General features: G+C 36.0%; 1 protein-coding gene across 2 annotated transcripts in view; it reads left to right on the top strand.

The window, feature by feature from the left end:
* Positions 1-8,907, top strand: part of LOC144969421 (nidogen-like) — a 54,286-nt gene extending 45,379 nt beyond the window's left edge. For both annotated transcript variants that reach the window (XM_078908538.1, XM_078908534.1), the window contains exons 22-30: positions 340-465; positions 2,344-2,472; positions 3,232-3,342; positions 3,687-3,809; positions 4,669-4,840; positions 5,419-5,576; positions 6,086-6,209; positions 6,807-6,925; positions 7,542-8,907. In XM_078908538.1, coding sequence (XP_078764664.1) covers positions 340-465; positions 2,344-2,472; positions 3,232-3,342; positions 3,687-3,809; positions 4,669-4,840; positions 5,419-5,576; positions 6,086-6,209; positions 6,807-6,925; positions 7,542-7,654 — 1,175 coding nt within the window. In that variant the 3' untranslated portion in view covers positions 7,655-8,907. The remainder of the gene's footprint in view (positions 1-339; positions 466-2,343; positions 2,473-3,231; positions 3,343-3,686; positions 3,810-4,668; positions 4,841-5,418; positions 5,577-6,085; positions 6,210-6,806; positions 6,926-7,541) is intronic.
* The last annotated feature ends 6,093 nt before the right edge of the window (positions 8,908-15,000 follow it).

Here is a 15,000-nt window from a genome sequence, read left to right as displayed (position 1 = left end):
CTATACTCAAATGCGACTGTTTATGGTATGATGAAAATGATGGTGATTGGTTTTGGTGGTGGTGGTGGTGATGATGATGATGATGATGATGATGATGATGATGATGATGATGATGATGGTGATGATGGTGATGATGGTGATGATGATGATGATGATGGTGATGATGATGATGATGATGATGATGATGATGATGATGATGATGATGACGACGATGATGGTGATGGCGAGGATGATGATTTTGATGGTGATGATGATGTATTATGATGATGATGATTACGTGTAATAATGATGATAATGGTAACGATGATGATGGTCACGATAATGTTGATACATTTCCAGCTTCTTGTAACCAAGTGGATCACTGTGACGGCAATGCTGCTTGTGTATACAATCCTGACTCCAGAAGCTACAGTTGTGTTTGTAATAGGGGTTACGAAGGTGACGGGAAAATATGCCGAAGAAAAGGTAAGATATCATAGACTCCTGACTCTAGAGTCTACCAATGTGTTTGTAATAGCTGGTATGAAGATGAATATTGTGTGGCTATGTGGTCTAGTGGTATGACACTCACTTTCGGATCGGAAGGTCCTGGGTTCGAGCCTTGCGCTCGGCGCATAGTTGAGTCCTTGGAAAAAGCACTTTACTCACATTCTCTCACCGTACTCAAATGTAAAATGAGTACCTGGCCGTTAACAGCATTGTTTTTGTCCGGAAAATTGTAATATCGCCTAACAGGCGTCATGTCCCGTCCTACATGTTAAATGTTGCTGTTGACCAGGGACCCCTTGTAAAGCGCTTTGAGCACATTTAGTGGATATTGCTCTATATAAAAGCTCAGTTTAAATTTAAGTTGACGGGAAGAGATACCGAAGAAAATGTAAAATCTCATGGGTTTGGGACTCCAGAGTCTATCAATATGTTCATAATAGGGGATACGAGAGTGACGGGTTTAACTATATATATATATATATATTTTTAATCTCCAAAACTTGAGCATTGAAATAAAGTCAAAGTAATACTAATCTGCTACAGGAACGAATCTGGGCTGCAAAAAGTCATAAAACAAAAAATGAAGTTAACAGCTTAAAAAAAGAGCAAATTACCAAAACACGGACCCCTTTCCTCGGATTTTGTTTTTGGCTGAAGAAGGGTTTTTAATCCGAAACGTTCCGTGTTTGGTATTTTGGTCTTTATATTTTTAATGTTATATTCATTTTTGTTTATTACACATTTATATAGTGTAATATCCAGTAATAGTGCTCAAAACGCATTGCCCCGTATTGAAGCGGTGAATCAGATCGTTCTGAAGGTTTCTTTCTCGATGTTCTTTAGAATTTTAATTTTTATTCTTTATAACTTCAATTTAGTTTTATCTTTTTACATTAGTAGCACAACCGTTATATCAATAAAAGTTCGAGAAACCTCTAGTTTCAATGGCTGGCATTCCATAACGTTTTGGGGAATAAAATAAGCAAATTACTTCAGTAGGTCTCTCTCTCTCTCTCTCTCTCTCCCTCTCTCTCTCTCTCTCTCTCTCTCTCTCTCTCTCTCTTTCTTTCTTTCTCTCTCTCTCTGTCTCTCTCCGCCCCCCTCTCACACACAAACATACACACATACACACAATGTCTGTGTGTATGTGTGTGGGTGTGCGTATATGAGTCCAAGGAATTGGTGTGCCAAATGCTATTAAAATGGTCTATAAAGTTTAACTCCTAAAAACGAAAAATAAACAAACACAAAAAAAAGTACAAAATTAGACGTGATATTAACTCATAATACTCGTAATACGTCATTCAAGTTGACAATGTGCTTAAAACGAGATCAAGATATCAATGACGTTATATAATATGAACGAAGACAACGATAAGACAAGGAGACGGAGAATAAAAATACCTTAATACTTTGGCCTTAATGGCTGACCATCTCTTTTTGGACAGGTTCATTTCTGTTTTGTTTTAGATACTCTTGTCATTCTCACTACCTCTAAGTTCTATTGGGCATGATCTTTATTAACTTTCCATGTGCTCGAGGTCATTGGTCACATTGCAAAATGTGCTCAAAATGACAAACTTAGTGAAGTGTTCACAGATTTTTAATTATCTAACATCACGATTGGTCATTTGGTTCAGCTTGACACACGGGTATGTTTATAACAATTGTAAACAAAGCAGCGTGTTTAAATTTGTTAAGAAATATCCAATCGTTAGACAGCAACAAATTATGTGATTGATGACTTGGTTGGACGAAAACATGAATAAAGATCGCTCCCATTGGCTACTTATTGTTTTTATTTTTTTTATTTTTTATTTATTTATTTTTTTTGTTCACGTTCTTTCTGTGTAGATGTCCCAGACTGTCGTAGGAATCCAAGACTATGTGACAGAAATGCCGAGTGTGTCAAGGGCTCTGTTGACGACAAGTATGTCTGTGTGTGTAAACAAGGCTACAGAGGAAACGGCGCGACATGCAGCTGTAAGAACATTCATTTCTAGGCCATTTTCATTGCAGAAAATACACATTTCATTTATTCGCTGCTATTTATTAAGCCGCAGTCTGAAAAACACGTATTCAAAACTTTGGCCAGAAAACTCATCTTTCAAATTTTGATCGATTAAAATGACCCTCATCTTCGAAAAAAATAAACTCATCTCAAACCCGTGAGAGTTTAAGCCAAGATGAGGGTAATTTTGGAATGCCAAAATTTTAAATACGTGATTTCTTTTTCAGACTACGGTAGATTTGCGAGATTGTGGTTGGAGAAAAGGATGGAGGCAATGGCTGAATTGAGATTCTGTGGCTCATTCATAAATTTCATCCTTTACATTTCTTATCATCGATGCCTGGGATTAGACATATTTTTGAGATAAATCATCGTCATCATTATTCGTTCAATTATCGTTTTTATGTGTATAGTTATTCACGGTTCATCATCGATAGTTTAAATATCAGATTTTCTTATTATTCTCTTCTTCTTCTTCTTCTTCTTCTTCTTCTTCTTCTTCTTCTTCTTCTTCTTCTTCTTCTTCTTCTTCTTCTTCTTCTTCTTCTTCTTCTTCTTCTTCTTTTCTTCTTCTTCTTCTTCTTCTTCTTCTTCTTCTTCTTCTTCTTCTTCTTCTTCTTCTTCTTCTTCTTCTTCTTCTTCTTCTTCTTCTTCTTCTTCTTCTTCTTCTTCTTTCTTTCTTTCTTTCTTTCTTTCTTTCTTTTAATTTTGTAGTTTTCTCGTACATACAGATGTGGTTTCGGAGGGCGATAAGTTGATATACGCTCAGGGATCCAAATTGATGAAGGTGTCAGTGGACCCCCAACCAGGCGACATTGGACAACAGATTGCGTATTTATCAGGTTTGATATTTATTTAATTATTGCCTAACTTTTAATTTTGTCTAAAATTCGATCACTACTTTCAGGGCAACAAAACTACTCACTATTAAGTGTCACTAATTTTACACAATCTTACAACGAAAAAAATCTTAACTTATACACATGGAGGTCCGACATGCGAACGCAATTATGGGCCTAGTTTAACATTGTTGTAATTGACAATATTTTGCGTCATTTTTTTTAGATTTCCATTACAACAATGAGCCCATAATGACTTGGGATATCAGACCTGCGAATAAGTACACGTTTGGTAGATTCCTGATTTTTACTACTTTATCTTATGGATTTATCTCTATTACCAACAGGACAACTGGCTGTGGGCATTGACATAGATTGTAAAGACCAACTCATCTACTGGTCAGATGTGGCCAATGGTATCATCCATAGGTCTGACATGGATGGGAACGGAATGGAATCTGTTGTCAGTGGTTAGTTAAAAATTTAAGTAAAAACCTCGTAACAAGCAACAGTAAAGAATAAAAATTTGAAAATTCAATAGCTACAGGCCAGTCATAGTTTAAAAGACGTAAATTCGCTTTCATAAATGTCAAAACAAGTAAATGTAAAAGAACTAACATTTGAAATTCAATTGTAAATGGTAATTCGTTGTCTTTAAACATTTAATTTTATTTGTAAAGAAAAAAAAACCCAGAGCAAACATTTCTAAAGAATCAACATTTAAAATTTCAATTACCAGTGGTCAGTCATGGTTTAGAGATTTAAATAAATATATTTGCTAAATCCTCGAGCAAGCAATTGTAAAGAATCAACAGTTGGACCTTTAATTGTGTGGAAAGCCATGACTTATTAAAAAGGTTTTAATACATCAATTTGTAAAAAAAATCCTCAAAACAGACAATCATAAAGAGAAAACATTAAAAATATTTTTATGTGTTACAATTCAAGATAAACTATCTCAAGGAGGATATGCCTGAGCATATATTTCCAGTGAGGACAAGCTTATAAATTACCACAAAAAATTATGTTTTATCCCACTGTCTTATAATATGTATATAAGCCAATGACATTATATTTTGATGGTCATTAGAATTAAAGCAGACCTCCAGAGTCGGTTGGCTCTTATGATGGCGATGAGGAGGAGGAGGAGGAGGAGGATGAGGAGGAGGAGGAGGAGGAGGAATAGGAGGAGGAATAGGAGCATTAGGAGGTAGTGGGAGATGCGAATGTAGAGTTGGAGATATAATTGTGCACATTTGATTTCATTTACATTTTTCGCATGGTAACCACGTAGCTTGTTCTAAAGCGGCCATATCTTGGATCTTTTAGGTCTGAAATCTCCTGAAGGAGTGGCTATTGATTTTGTCGCTCGTAACTTGTTCTATACTGACTCTGAACTGGACGTTGTTCAAGTGTCCACCCTGGATGGTCAATCGATCAAGACTCTCGTTGACACTGACATGGTCAATCCCAGAGCCATTGTTCTGGACATCACAAAAGGGTAATAACAAATTGTATGCTTTTTTGTACTAAATAAAAATACAAATTATGTATAAAATATGCTTATTGTTACCTTTTCAAATAAAAAAATTCACCTCGACCTTATTTGGAAAGGATAACTTTACTTTCTTTAAATGACGAAGACTAAAATCTCACAATTTAGATCACTTTTATCTTAAAATCTCCTTTGGCACCGAATCCCCTCAGGCAAATCTTTTTGAGATGATAGATAGAACTCTGCCCCCTCCAAAAATGTTTGGTTTATTTTGTCTCACCAAAATCCCAAATTGCCATATTGAAAATGCAAATAAAAAAATCGAAAATGGAATGGCTTCGGATAGAAACTTTACAAATAGACAATTTACATTTTGGATGTAAACTTTAGTCATGAAAACAATAAGCAAAGGAAGATTGAAAACAAATAAACTAAAATGTAGTGAGACTTGTAGCGTGGATTCTCCTTGGTGGTTGGAGTATGAATGAAACGGTAGCGTAGCCTCAACGTGATAGGAATGTCGAGGGAGGGTCAGTGCAGAGTGAGACGAAATATTCCAAATTGCAATGCCTTTCGTTTTTCAGAACTGTTTTCTGGACGGATTGGAACCGAAACAAACCCCAGATCGAGAAGATGAATATGGACGGCACGGGTAGAAGTATTCTTGTATACAATGACCTCAGGTTGCCCAATGGTCTGGCTTTTGACAACTTTTCACAGCTTTTGTGTTGGGGAGACGCTGGTAAGGAAATTATTTTGCTCGTAAATTACTTCAATGTTTAAACAATACATTGGATACGAGTTTTAGAAGTTTTAAAAAGAAAAATATAAATATTGATTGATTGTCTTACATAACATTTCAAACCAATTAAAAAAAGTTTTTAATATTATAGATTGCATATACATTATCCGCAATCAAAACAGGGAGGTTTGATTATTAGAATAGAGAGGAAGAAGAAGAAGAAGAAGAAGAAGAAGAAGAAGAAGAAGAAGAAGAAGAAGAAGAAGAAGAAGAAGAAGATGATGATGATGATGATAATGATGATAATGATGATGATGATGATGATGATGATGATGATGATGATGATGATGATGATGATGATGATGATGATGATGATGATGATGATGATGATGATGATGATGATGATGATGATGATGATGAAGGTGATAATGGAGATGATGAAGGTGATGAAGAAGAAGAAGAAGAACGAGTTTCAGCTTGTTACAACGACATTTAACTGTTGTTTTCAGGGGAGAAGAGGATTGAGTGCGTGTTGTCTGACGGTACCGGCCGTCGTGTTGTGACTGCAGACGCCACCTATCCATTCGATATCACCATGCTGAATAACAACATCTTCTGGTCGGATTGGAAGAAGTGAGTATTATTTGCATTGAATTGACTTTTCATCAGTGGCATGGCATGCTTACAGTATTAGGCGGTGCCAGAATAAGAAGAAAATGACTTAAAACATGCTATCTTTGTAAATACAAAAGAATGAAAAAAATATATAAAAAAGACCTACTCAAAGTAGTAAGAAGTGGTATTTACCATTTCTCAATTTTAATATTTTTCAAAATGCTGTAATCCATTTTTAAAAGATGGATGCGGTGCCAGGCACCATATCAACTAATATAGCTACGCCCCTGCTTTTCATCATAACTCATCGAACAATAGACTTTTTGCTTTACAAGTCATTGGATAACAGAGTGTCTATTCAATTGAATTAAATTCGAAAATAGCATTTAACGTTTGAAACTCATTACGATAAAAATCTTACTTATGAAATAATCAATTTCCAACAACAATGTTGTTTTCGTGGATGTAGTTCTGTAATTACTTTTCATCCTACCGATCTTTGTTGCCAAAATTGCCAAAACACTAAATCTGCTTTTCTTTAGTTGTGGTCTTAAAATGGTAATAATAAATATGCTTTATTGAATGCTTTGATTTATGTATCATTAATCGTTGCAGGCGCAACATCCCCAATGTCAACCAAAACGGAGGAGCTTTGAATAACCCCTTGACCTTGGCCGTCGGGGGTCATGGCCGTCTCTATGGCATAACATCTGTCAGAGATCAATGCCCTAGAGGTAAGAATCAGTAGTACTGAGTACATGAGATAAAAAAATGTCTTTGGTGCCTGTTTAAATTGAGCCAATAAACTCATGAAAGAAGTTTGTGTCCTAACCGAAGACTCAGAAGCCTGAACTGTTTCAAATTCCTTGTTCAAACGTTGTTGATCATTGATCGGCCTTAGTTCTGATTTCTTAGAGTTCCATCTCAATTTTGAAGCTGATCTAAGGAATCCTAACATTTTGAATATTTCAGACTCGGACAGGAAGTGATTTGGGCTTTGAAAAATGAGTCTTGATTTTTATATGTGCTGACAACTCCGTTCGCTGGAATTTATAGAACTCTTCTTTGTCCAGAATTCCAGAATTTTAAGATTCTAAATCTTTAGCTTAGTGATCTTTTTTTTTCCATTGTATATGCTTTTTTGTCTTAATTCTTCTTCATTTGTTTCCGGTAGAATGTTTCAAGTTTTTAAATTAAAATAATGCACTACACTACAATTATATATGATGATTGGTTTTATCCTCTCTGTCCTATTTTAATATATACGTTTTGTTTATATATTTGTTCTGCCTCATCCTCAAAGCTAATATAATATGACTTTATTTATAATAAAACATTTTACTTCCACAGTGAGGAATTCATGTGCATTGAACAACGGTGGTTGTACCTTCCTGTGCCTAGCGTCTCCCAATGGAGGCCGAACGTGTGCATGTCCAGATGGAACAGATCCCAGATTATGTTAGGAAATATTAAATTAACAATCATTTACCCATCAGATTCGTGTTTTTCTATGTTGTTTTTTGTTTTGTTGAGAATTGTAGTTAGATATGTAAAAGTTAAACGCAAGCCTAGTTCATAGTTTTTATAACATTTTAATGTTTATTTGAGATCAATCAATACTCCATCTGTATTATTTATGGTCATGTAATTTGATGCTTTACAAGAATAATAGATAGATTGTTATCAGGAATCATAGATACTATTATATTATGTGTCCTAGCGGAGAGAGTGTCACGGGACTTGGTAGAATTTGCTCAGAAGATTAAGATGTATGATGATATATATTGCCAATGCAATTCTTTGTTGTTTATGTATCAAAAGTGTATAATATTATATTCTGATGTTGTTATTTGTCAGGAAGATATTTTTCTTTTGTATTGTAAAATATTGTTAATTATTATTTGTACACACATTTTGCCGGCATATTGTTTTACCATAGCTCGCTTGTTGTCAAATAATTAAAAAATATAGATGCTTTTTGTATTATTTATCATCCAGTGTTAAAACTGTAACCATTAATATTTGCATGAGCTCATTTTCACAAGGTACGGAGTAAACACTTCATTGCCTTACTCAAGAAAGACACGTATTTAAAAAATTGGCTAGAAAATTCGTCCTTCAATAAATATCAATCGATAAAAATTACCCTTATATTGGCAAATAATATCAATCTTGGGTCCTTGCGGGGTCCCAGGTTTGAGAGTTTATTTCATTTATTATTTTTTTTGGTCCAAAATGAGAGTTATTTAAATCGATTGATATTTGAAGGACGGGTGTTCTGGCCAATTTTTAAATACTTGTCTTTCCAGAGTAAGGCAGTTAACTGGTTAATTTAATATTATAATAAGTACTTGGCGTGAATATCATAATGGCATTATAGTATAATATTCTATATCCTCTTTTCCAAATATACCGTATACAAGAGTTGATGAATTTTGATATTTTGCCAAAGAACATTGGAAAACAAACTGAGGAAATACTCACACCATCTGTCATCCATTGGGAAGGAAGATCAAGTTGAAAATTATGTTTTTTTTTCTTCATTGGATTCACATGAAATTATATTAGTGGATAATCACCAAAGATTTCCGAATGGCATTTTGTACTGTAGATAAACAAATACTGTCACGTATGTTCCAATGTAATCAATTTATTATTGATCAGAAAAGTACATAGGTACTGTAAAACTGAATAAATTAAATAAAACCTGTTAAAATACTGGATTTATGCATTTTTTCGTTCGCCCTTTTCTCTCCCTTGTCACCTGCCTTTTTCTCAGCCTACTCACATTCTTTTCTCCTCCTCCTACACCTCCTCTTTATCTTCTTCTTCTTCTTCTTCTTCTTCTTCTTCTTCTTCTTCTTCTTCATCTTCCTCTACTTTTTCTTCTTTTTTCTTCCTATCCTTATATTGCCACACTTGATTATCATACACATTCGATACCCACCACCTTTACTCTTACTCCCCACTTCCCTGATATCCCTTCTCCTCCTCTTCAACCTCCTCATCCACCACCTCCTTTTTGATCAAATAACCCATCTTTCCTTATGTTGGGGATTCCATTCCGTAGCCTGTGTGAGACTTGAGCTCTTATATAGAGCAATATCCACTAAATATTCATATCCATTCACAAGGAGTCCAAATCCAGCAGCAACATTTACCATGTATGAAGACACTTTTTTCAATAGAGGCCATACATACGGTTAATGGTCAGCTTGTCACTTTATACCCAAGTGCAGTGGGGGTGTGAGTAAAGAACCTTTTCCAATGTTGTCAACTTTGCACCGCCCAAATCCGGTCTAAAACCAGGGACACACCATTCTGATGGCGAGTGTCATGATAATAATAATAATAATAATAATAATAATAATAATAATAATAATAATAATAATAATGATGATGATGATGATGATGATGATGATGATGATGATGATGATGATGATGATGATGATGATGATGATGATGATGATGATGATGATGATGATGATGATGATGATGATGATAATAATAACAATAATAATAATAATAGTAATGATAATAATAATAATACACATTTATACCGCGCTCATTCTCGTGTAAAACACAAGCTCTGGGCACTTTACAATATAAATTATCAATTTTGAAAAAAAATAATAAAATGAATTCATAGCCAAATCAGGGATTCATAGCGTCAATAAAAGCAAATACGGTAAAGATGTTTCTTGAGATTCTTTTTAAAGGCAGGTAAAGACTTACACTCCCTCAGACCACGTGGTAGTTCATTCCAAATCTTGGGGCCGAAACAAGCAAACGATCTATCACCAAATTTTGTTCTTGATCTTTTTTCCGAAATTTTCGTTTGGTCATTACATGATCTTAAAGTGTAATTTTCAAATTTACACATTACTACGTGATCTGTGAGATAGACCGGTGCTATACCTGTCAAACACTTATAAACAAGACACGCTGCTTTGTAATATGTGCGCTTTTCACTGGGCAACCAGTGGAGAGAGGCCAACAAAGGGGTTGCATGATCAAACTTTCGTTTGCCAAAAACTAATCTTGCTGCACTGTTTTGCAGTGTAGTTGTAAATGTTTTCTTGTATTTGTATTTTTTTTCAATTGAAAGTATAAAGATTTACAAAGAGCAGAAATGTGAGCTAACATTGTCATTTCTGAATCAAAACAGACACCCACATTTTTAACAGTCTTTGAAACTTTTATCTTTTCATCCCCTATCAACACCTCAAGACCATCATTCACGTTCATCTGCCCTCTATTTCCCACAATCATCACTTCTGTTTTTGACTCATTCATTTTCAACTTGTTTGCATCCATCCACTCTTTTACATCCGTCACACATTCTTCCACACGTTTCACAACATTTTCGAGATTTTTGGTTTTATCAGTAGCATAAAGTTGCGTATCATCTGCATAGAGATGATAGCGCAGCCCATGACCAGTGATGGCATTCGATAATGGAGAAGTGTACAAAACAAAAAGAATTGGACCCTAAAACAGAGCCTTGGGGAACACCAAAAAATAATGTATGTTGAAGAGAAAGTTTATCTGAAATCATAACCTGTTGCTTCCTGCCATCTAAATAAGATTCAAACCACTGCAAGACAGTCCCAGACAAGCCAAAAGTTATATTAAGTCGTCTAATGAGAATGCCGTGATCAATAGTATCAAAAGCCGCCGAAAGGTCTAACAATGTCAAAAGAGAATTTCATACCGCAAGATCATACAGCCTCACATATTGATTGAATATAAATCGATAACCCAGATAGACAATAACCTCTGGGGATCCACCCCTGATCTTGAACTTGAACGATCCCAATCCATTCTACTTTCTGCAGGGTTTCAAATACAAACGAGATCTAAATCTCTTCTATTTAAATGTGTGTGTGTGTGTTTAAAATCATCTTTCTATTTACTTAGCAAATTAACCCGTTAAATGCCGTGCTCTGGGAAGAAGCGTGTTAAAAAATTTGGCCAGAAAACTCGTCCTTTAAATATCGATTGATTTAAATGACTCTCATCTTGACCAAAAACTCTCAAACCTGGGACTTCGCCTAATGGCTCTGAATTACTTAAATAATTTGAGATACCAAGGAGAGCGAGTTTAAATTTTCAAAAGTACATATCTGTAAAAATTGAAATTGCCCAACTCTAATCATATTGATTCAAAAAAAAAGATTTGAGCTTTTATATAGAGCAATATCCACTAAACGTGCCCAAAGCGCTTTATAAAGAAACCCTGGCCAACACGAGACATGACTCCTGTTAGGCGATATTACATTTTTCCCCCGACAGAGACAACGCTGTTAACGGCCAGGTACTTATTTTACACCTGAGCGAGGCTCGAACTCGAACCCAGGATCTTCCGACCCGAAGGCGAGTGTCAATGTCATACCACAAGACCACATAGCCGCACGATTCAGAGTCAGAGCACACAATTAAATTAATTGTCTTCATCTTGTTCATTCCGACACAATACGAGATTGACACGGCGGGTTACATAATATGGTTTTATTTTTATTGATGAATGCGAGTTGCCTACTTCAATCCCTTAATCAGTGTGACCGTGCGTGGCCTTCGTAAAGTTATGGCCTGACACTGACCAAAGAATGACGTCAAAATGCCAGTCTTTTGCCACAAAAGAAAACAAATCGCGAGTTGTATTCAATAGTTCAACCAATGAAATAACTTGTTTCCATGAGCTCTACTAACGACAACTCACTAGGCGGTGCAAAAACCAAATAATGACGTCAGACTACCAGTCCTTTTGGATTTCAGTGTCAGCATACGGACTGTACCGTACTTATTACACGACCCCATTCCTACAGGACTAGTAGTACCTCAGCATTGCATTCTATGTTATCTCATATGTGTGTTTTATTTAACTGTAGAAAATAGGGCAGAGAAGTCGTGACGTCACACCTTCTCCTTTTTCGGTTAAAAATCTTTTTGGAAGTGTGTATCCAGAACTCCGGACAATGTACGTATAAACAATGAATACGTTACATGTTGAATCAAAAGGTCGCATAATTATTTTAGTAGCAGAATGCATAGGCAGATTCTTATTCTTATGATTATGGGGCGTAAAAGAGCAAGAATGGGTGATCTTTGTTGACGACCAATATCTATTTAGGCTAAAAAATTAATAAGATGCCATCACTGTGAAACAAGAAGAACAGTTTGGATCTAGAAGAAAAGGTTTACACTTCCAATCAGATTTTCAACCAGTATTTTGACATCACACTTTTGTTGAAAATTTGAGCTTTTTGTATAGCGCAATATCCACTAAATGTGCTCAAAGCGCTTTACAAGGGGTTTTCTTTCAACAGTGATATACCGCTAGTAAAATAACAGCAACAGCATATTTAGAAAGCTGAAGTTAAATGGAAAGGAGGGGGAGTGCGAATAAGCTTCGAGAGGGGTGGGGTGGAGGGGGGGGGGGGTTGCGCATAAATTCTGAAAAAAATAGACGGAGGGGGGGGGGCATTGTGGCGGGTTGTGTGTTATTGTTGTGGGATCGAGTCCAACTGATAGCTCAATGGTCTGGATTCGAACTAGTATGCGCGCTATGGCTCTCGTTACCAGCTGCTTCACTCAACCTATATCACAAACGGCTCAGGTTTAATCTAGGGGAGATCAAGAATTGCCTTAGGGTCCCTTATAACTTAATTGTATTAATAAAAAGTGAGTAACGCCCAATGCAATAATAACAATTCTACACATAAAGTTTAATTAGATTGTACAGGAAAAGATAGAAGAATAAGTATTTATTTGATATCGGGAAGAATAGCTCTAATTGAGTGGATCTAATTTATTATATATTTATCTGTTACTTTGATATAATCATATGTGTCTGTGGAAAATACATTTGAAAATGGTATAAGCCCGTTTGGCTTATCTTTATCCCGCCGGCTTGCTTGACTGAGGCAAATGTATCAGCTAGTTCCAGGGTTGGCGCCTGCTTTGCAGAGTTTTCTGGACATCACAACAGTGTGTTGTAGTTAGGCTGACATCAGGGGTTTGCCGCTGTTCAAGGACTGGGATGCAGGGATTCGGCACAACTGGGTGCTCCAACGACACGGAAAAGGACCAGGACCTTCGATTTAAGAGTTGAAACAACAAGGTCTTAGAGCCAATCGAGTTTGTCTTTCGCCACCGAATCGTCCTTGAGCGACACATCATAATAGCCTTTATTTGCCGACAAAGGCAAGGAGAAGCAGTAGCTTCATGATAATGGTAGTTAGTACATGTTTTAAACATCAACTGACAGTCGAGCTATCTTACATGATGAGAATTTAACAGGGTTGTGTCCCTGGTATTTCTTTATTTATTTTTATTAATTATAATTGAGGGTATGATGTGTGGCCGGCGATTGGCGGTGGGCTACAGACATTCAAGCAATATACATGTTGAATATAAATGAAAAAATAGCATAGATCATAAGCAAATGTTAACTTTAGTATAAGATCCATATAGATATAGTTTTGTACAGGTATTCCAACTTACGAACATCCATGGAATAGCACACTTAAAATATATACACAACTATAATATTAATAACAGATTAAATTGAATTTACAGTAATATCTCGTTCCACTTTGAATGTTAACCAATAATTCATTTTACCTCCAGCCGAGATGACAAACTTTTATAAGTTTGAAATTGGAGAGATAGCTCTTTTCTCTTGGGCTTCTTAGCGTGTGTGTGATTAGATTCAGATATGAATTTGGTTTTGTGAAATGAAAATAGCCAATCAGAAGAATGTTTCTGTTTTAGATAGCCAATGATATCCAGATGCTTTGGTAAGAAAGAATAACGGAGAATTACCGGAGAGACTAGGACAGTAATTGCCATTTAGCTACCCTTGAACGAGACAAGACCTCAGGGCATACGCACGTTGGCGTCTTGTTTGGAAAAGGTAATTAACAGGAGGCATGAATACAATGGGCAGACAATTTGAACAGGTAAATAAGCCTTAAGCTGAAAGTGAGTGTTCCGTTATACAATGGAAATGTTTCCCACCTAACGACCAAAATTTCCGTTAGAAAGATTTGGGGCTTTCTTGGAGAAAGACTGTCCATGTTTGAGTATTTTAAATGGAGGTGTTAGTCAAATATATGTCTCGTCCACTAGGTTTGAAGTGGTTTTAAACGAGACGATGACGAATGAGAAAGAAATCACGCAGTGAAAGAAAATCGCTCGTCACAGGCATCTATTTGATACAGTAGAGTAACTGAATGAAATGTAAAACGCAAATACATGTACATATGTACTGAACTAAGTCTATGTGAAAGCACTCGGTACAGTACCCTAATGTTCAGTTGAACATTATCTACTAATGGCCCCATAAATCACTCGACAGCCACACTCTTCATCTGTGGCATATTATAATATAACAGTGTCGATTTATTGGGGGGGGGGGGGGGGGCTTTGATCAAATCCCTAATGAATCATGTTCATTTCTATATCGTGTTTACTTACCTACACTTGTTTAACCAATTAACTGACCTAAAGACACGTACACATATTTTTTAATTTGGCCAGAGAACTCGTCCTTCAAATATTGATCGACTTAACTGACTCTCATCTTGGCAAAACCTATCAAATCTAGAACCTCGCAAAGTCCCAGGTTTGAGAATTTTTGACAACACGAGGGTGGTTTAAATCGATCGATATTTGAAGGGCGATTTTTCTGGCTAAAGCCGTTAATGCGTCTTTCCGGATTGCGGTTGTTCACTGGTTAGATGAGCTAAATGCCATGTCCTGCCTACTTGATTATAGACCATTTAATTCACTACATCACCAATAT

The sequence above is a fragment of the Berghia stephanieae genome, chromosome 1 (assembly GCF_034508935.2).
Source record: "Berghia stephanieae isolate SIO BIC M18660-M18661 chromosome 1, UCSD_Bste_1.3, whole genome shotgun sequence".
Classification (NCBI taxonomy): domain Eukaryota; kingdom Metazoa; phylum Mollusca; class Gastropoda; order Nudibranchia; family Aeolidiidae; genus Berghia; species Berghia stephanieae.
Note: the sequence above shows the minus strand (reverse complement) of the source record. Positions and strands in the feature narration are given on the sequence as shown.